The sequence below is a fragment of the Ischnura elegans genome, chromosome 12 (genome assembly GCF_921293095.1).
Source record: "Ischnura elegans chromosome 12, ioIscEleg1.1, whole genome shotgun sequence".
Classification (NCBI taxonomy): domain Eukaryota; kingdom Metazoa; phylum Arthropoda; class Insecta; order Odonata; family Coenagrionidae; genus Ischnura; species Ischnura elegans.
In genome coordinates, this window is record NC_060257.1 from 21,063,371 (window position 1) to 21,069,370 (window position 6,000).

Consider the following 6,000-nt stretch of genomic DNA (forward strand, 5'->3'; position numbering starts at 1 on the left):
GTTGTTACTCATCACCTTCATTATAAAGCGGAATTTAATGCACTTCAAAGGGATAATGAACAGGTATGCTTTTTTTCACAAAAAAAATTTAAAAAACTGTAGATACGTGTACATGTTCGAACTCATATTTCAAATAACTTATTAGTTTTGAAGATTCTAAAGAAAAATATGCATCACATTACAGTTTCTGAAAAATGAAGATAAAAATGTTATAATTACGTTTCTAAGTTTGTTTGATGAAATTTAATCAGTTAAGGACACGATTAAACTTTTAAACATGCATTTTTCCATGCTTACGATTGACTTCCACTTCTGGTCGTAACTTCATACCATGCATGGTTACCATCACTGCAGGCGGTGGATTCTGGCTGTTTCTTCAGTTCAAGAAAAAAGTTGATATTTCCATTTTAACTTACTTTAATGGTGGAGTTATATTTAGCAATGGTTAAAGTAATTTCTTATGTTGCCTTTCAATACGTCATACTGCGATTTTAATGCTTGCTATTCACAAGTATTTCAAGTCTTTTATTTGACTTCCACTTCTGGTCGTAACGTGTTACCATGCATGGTTACCATTTCTAAAGGCAGTGCCATCTGGATGTTTCATACGGCCCCTAGCACACACACCGATTTTGGACGGCCGTTAAAATATCGGCCGTCTACTTTCCAACTGTGAACAGTGGGAGGGCATGAGAGCTTGCACGCAAACCGATCACGGGCCGGGACCGGCAAAATGCTGGTTAGCTGCCGGCCCTTGTCACTGTGAATCACCGTCGCCGGCTGAAAAACATAGCAACTTAACGTTCGACCGGTAAAGATCCGGCGTGTGAGAGAGCAACGCTTCGCCGGTAAAATATCGGCCGGTAATTTACCGCCCGTTCAAAATCGGTGCGAGTGCAAGTTGCCTGTTTCAAGTTCATCAATCCAAGAAAAACTTTAAAATATTGAGGGTTTTGAAGTTATGCTGGCTTTGTCAAGAATTTTTCCTTGATTAAATACAGTACTACTTGGTTATGAGGTAATTTACGGGACAACACAAGTATTGACGCTGTGTCAGAGCGACACTAAAAAAGGTTATTTTAACTAATTGTTCAATAATACCGGAGAAAGAAAAAAATTACGATTTTTCATGAAATACATTCTTAAATGAGTTTATTGGTTTAAATAATACTATATTTGTGAGAAATACAGTGGTGCTATACGAATGTTATGCACAAAAGGCATCAAAATTAAGCGTTTTTAAGCAACGAATACAGTATTTTGTTTCAGTATGGGCACAATTCGGTGTATTAATAAACATTCCAGACTTACAAGCACGTTTAAATGAAGAGCTACTGATGATAGTCCGGTCAAATAGACATTGAGCCTTGCATAAATTCCTATCTAGCTAAACATTTATAGGAACGATTGGAATACCACTATAATAAAATCCTTAAAATTCCCCATCGATCCCGTGTATGCAAAATATTTTATTCGAGGTCAAGGTTCACAAAAATATCCGCAATATGCGTGACTCTATCGAGGGAATATTTAAGACTAAACCTTTTGTCCCGATTAATGGCGGATATACAGGTGAGAGCCACCAATGTCGCATGTTACGCATCCTATAATATAAGAGGGCGCATAAATAGTCATGTATGTTACGGAGGATAGAGCTCCAGCCACGCTCCAGTACACTTTCGAATGGCTTTTTCTTAGAAATGGTAAATCTAAGCTAGAAAAAAGGCAAAATATAACTTTTGAATATAAATACTTACTATGAAATTTTGGTCAGAGCAATTTTTATCGTAAAACTAACCGTCTTACAAATAAATGCAAGAAACATATTCTGGTGACCTTTTTGACGTTGATTAAAATTTTATGAACACACGGGATCTATGTGGACGTTTTAGAAATTCATAAGAATCGTATCCCTAACGTTCCTGTATATTTTCAGCAACAACAAGCAAAAAAGATGTGACTTTTTAATCACCCAGTGACTTTATGGACATTGCGCCGGCAGAAAAAGGAAAAAAAAGAAGTTGTGTACGTGCTAACTGAAGACAGGAAAACCCCGCAGCAACTTTTTTTGGGAACAGGAGTAAATTCGATGCTTTATAGCCAGAGAATTGGAACTATGGGGATGGTTTAAAATTTTCTGTTTAGCTCAGTGAAAATTCCTTAAAATATATTCTGCAAACCACTTGGCTAAAATTCCTTGAATATCCTAGGCCAATTACTTTATGCCTTGTTCTACGAGAGCGGTTTTTTCAACCTCCGATCGCTAAAAAAAACATCTTACATGCGATAGGCGGGCAATGCGCATATGGGACAACTGTTGCCTCTGCACCACACGTTCAAGTACTTTCTGATCGTAAATTGTCAGGTTTAGGTTAGTGGCAATCTCTTTAAATAGACTGCTTCATTTGATTCTACCGCCAAGTGTGCTGTGCGATAGTCAGAAGACTTGCCGAATGGCTTCAGCATTAACATGTCTTTACCTTTATGACGATAAAAGATAATTTTTTTAAAGCTCTGTGGCTAGAGTGTGAGACAGTGCGGAACATTTTGCCCATTTTCATTCAAAACAAACGAAGAGACATGCTCACTTCCGGAAGAGTTCTGATCCACGACAACGCCTGTCATATCAGCGCTGAGATAACCCAACTGCTCCGTCAGCAATTTCAATGGGACATTTTCGACTACCCTTCATGCAATGCCGACTAGTGATGAGCGGAACTGTGATTTTCGGATCACTTCGTTACCTGTGACTGCTACTCATCAGTAACGGTGATTCTTAACTGTGATTGCGATCACCGAGGTGAATCACTCTTTAAAGTCATCGGTGATTTGTGGCGCTGCTATTCCTGCTACTTTGTCCAATTCCAAGGAATGAGCTCTCCTCAATAGGAACAAATAAACTTATAGAAAATTGTAAAATTAGGCAAAATATTTTTTTGAGGGAATTGTTCTAATTCCGAGTTTATATTACAATAATTAAGTAAATTTGAAGTGGTAAAAGAATTGATAAGGGCCAATCATTTTTTATACATATTTATAATCAAACCATCATAATTCAAAGCTTTAGCTGTATATTTCTCACAGAATGTCTTATTTATCATACAAGATGAATAAGACATCCTTATTTTACTATTGGTAGCATCATGGTAGCTGCCGAAGCTAACTTCACCGTATTCACAGTCGCAGTGATTTAGAGTATTTGGTGATTTAGTCACCGGCATTGATCGGCTACTTCTCTTCAATCACAGGTTGCGATATATCGCATATCACTTGGTAACAGTCAGAGCTATCTTCACCGAATCCAGTGATAGAATCACCGATCACAGTCATTTCGAATATTGAATCACCGACAGTGACTGCTACTTTTCAGTAACGGTGATTCAATCACAGTTAGCGAAATATCGCTCATCACTAATGCCGACCTGGTGCCGTGTGATTTCCATATTTACGCTTAAATGAAGATGTGGCTAGGATGGGACCTTTTGATACAGACGATGAGCTTCAAGGCAAAGGCAAAATTCATTGGAAGTCATCGGCGGCAACATCAACAGTATAATTTATAGTAAATCTTGTCCAAAGGCTCAACCAATTCCTCAATCGCCACGGTTATTATGTCGAAAGGATATCTCAAGTGTGCGCATTATTTATCAATGAAATAATTTTTCATCAACCACATCGTGTTAAGCCCTATACCCATCGGAGGTTGAGAAATTTGAGTCCTGCACATGTAAAAAATACGGCATTAGTATCGAGGAGTATTGGTTGTAGCCTCTCCTTGTTAGTTTCTTTTACACGAAGTATATTTTATGGACATGGTGGCAGAGTCAGCATATAAGGCATGGAATAATGTAGTACTCAGTACATTGGTTTGGTATTGTTACGCCGTTTTCATCGGCTCACATACAGAGAACGTTTACTCACCTTAGCTGAGTAACCGCTGGGTCATTTACAGTCACCGTTAGTGAGCAGTACGAAGGTATATCGTTCGGCGAGACGAAGTAAGAAACTCTTTCCGAAGTAATATTATCGCAGGTATAATCAACTGCAAAAAATGAAAAATGGATATTTTACTACCACAATCACTTCACGCTACTTCGGTAATTCTCACCTTATATGTAATTGCATTATCACAACTCTTAGGCAGTAACTTCGAGCGCGTAGTTAGATAGTGTCGCATTCAAAGAAATGCATATTATTAAAATATATAACATTAATCATGATGCATAATTATAATACGTTATACTTTATTGAAGAAGTAGGGTAATGCTATGACGGTTCAACGTCACTTTGCAGCGTTATATTCGACCCAAAAACAGAAACGAATCGAATCGAATTAATCGAATCTCTGCTGCTCATAGTTAAGTTTTCTATCTCTGAAGTCGAGTGGAGGGGGATAAGAGAGAATAGTTTCGACCCATTACGCGTGACAAAGGAGTAGAGAGGTTAAAACATTGAGCTTAAGAATTGAATGGCTAGTTAGCGTTCACCGTTCTCATGTTAGTGGTAAAAATATGAGTGAACAGTGCATCTAACGGCCGTAGGCTGAACCTCTACTTTATTGAACCATACTTCGTTCTCGGAGTGTGGTTAGAAACTAAACCGTTCGAAGTTGAAGCACGTAGTCCCTTCGGTGGAAACATTATCAACGTGTCGTCTCGTCCCATAGTTTTAGTTTAGTTTCGACCGGAAGTAGTTTTGACTCCGATTTCGTTTTGACCCTGAGTTTAGCTCCCTGGATTTAAATCCATGTCGTTTCGTTTCTACATTTCGCTCTCGGGGACGAAGCTATTGAAATGTCACTGGTTTTGACTTTCGTTTAGTTTCAATAGCCATCCCTGGTCGAAGCACGCACTAGATTAAGTCGAAATTTTCGTAGGTTGCCAATTTGCACAAAAGTATGTAGTTATATTTCCCGATATATCTACCTATTTTAACAAAATGAAATACAAAGTTGCTCTAAGTTTAGGGACTATTTTACACGCTTTTGTTATGTTACAATGCATTTGCAGATCATGAGAGGGAATAGGGGGGCTATAGCCTATATGTGGGCAACCACTTTAAACTAGATAGGTACATTCGTATTTTTGTTCGGACCCCTTAACTGTTAGTAAGTTACCCCCTTGGCCCTATCCTATATCCGCCACTGTTCTTAACCCTAAACAGCCAGTTTACTGTAGATATTACATTAGACGAATACGTTTGCTTTGGATCGGTGATTAGAGTGTATTTCAAACATCTTTTCGGCCGAGAGGAAGGCAGGAAACATTAAACAGGAAACACTTTATCCAAGCCGAAAAACTCTACATTGAAACTACACTCAACATTACGGCTCCTCGGACGCCTTTCGGCTACCCGACGTCGCACGAACCTGGAATTTTTGAAATTATTTTTTTTCATCAATTCGCGCATGCGGATGTCAGGAATTCTCAAATCGGGTCATATTTGAAAAATAAGAGGCGGACTAATGGTCCCTCCTCCTGCCGCGACGCCGCTCGAAACATTCCGATCTTGCACGACTGCGCCAGTTGCAACGATATTTGAAAAGCAGCATAGTGTGGACGGAATAGGGCCTACTACATGTAGTCCCATTGATCGCGAACCAAACTCTTGTTCCATTTTTGCAGTACTCACCGCTGACGGAGATGGTAAACAACATTAGAAGCACGCCGAAGATCCATTTACTGTTTATAAGGATCCACATGTTGATCAACGAAGAACCACTCTTATGCAGTTACACTGTCGGACAAGTGTCGGCCGCAACTTAAGCTTCCCTTTAAGGGATGAAACTTCTCGCTTCTCTTATCTCGCAACGCCGTCCCAAATTTGTTTTTAATCTTCATGAAAATTTCGCAATTCTATCCTATACTTGGATCAATATCCAATAGGTATCTTATCTGTAGTTGACGTAGGTTGGTTTTGTTGCAGGTGATTTTTTTCTTTCGGGATTTCATTTTATGTCTCAAATGCGGTAAATACAGACGAAAACAAGTTCAATAACAC

The 6,000-nt window shown here is 38.8% G+C and overlaps 1 protein-coding gene across 1 annotated transcript in view; it reads right to left on the reverse strand.

Moving 5' to 3' along the window:
• The window catches only part of LOC124169253, a 30,423-nt gene extending 24,644 nt beyond the window's left edge, over nt 1-5,779 (reverse strand). The window contains exons 1-2 of the mRNA XM_046547811.1: nt 5,632-5,779; nt 3,922-4,042 (exon numbers count right to left, since the gene is read on the reverse strand). Coding sequence (XP_046403767.1) covers nt 3,922-4,042; nt 5,632-5,701 — 191 coding nt within the window. The 5' untranslated portion in view covers nt 5,702-5,779. The remainder of the gene's footprint in view (nt 1-3,921; nt 4,043-5,631) is intronic.
• Nucleotides 5,780-6,000: the final 221 nt, after the last annotated feature.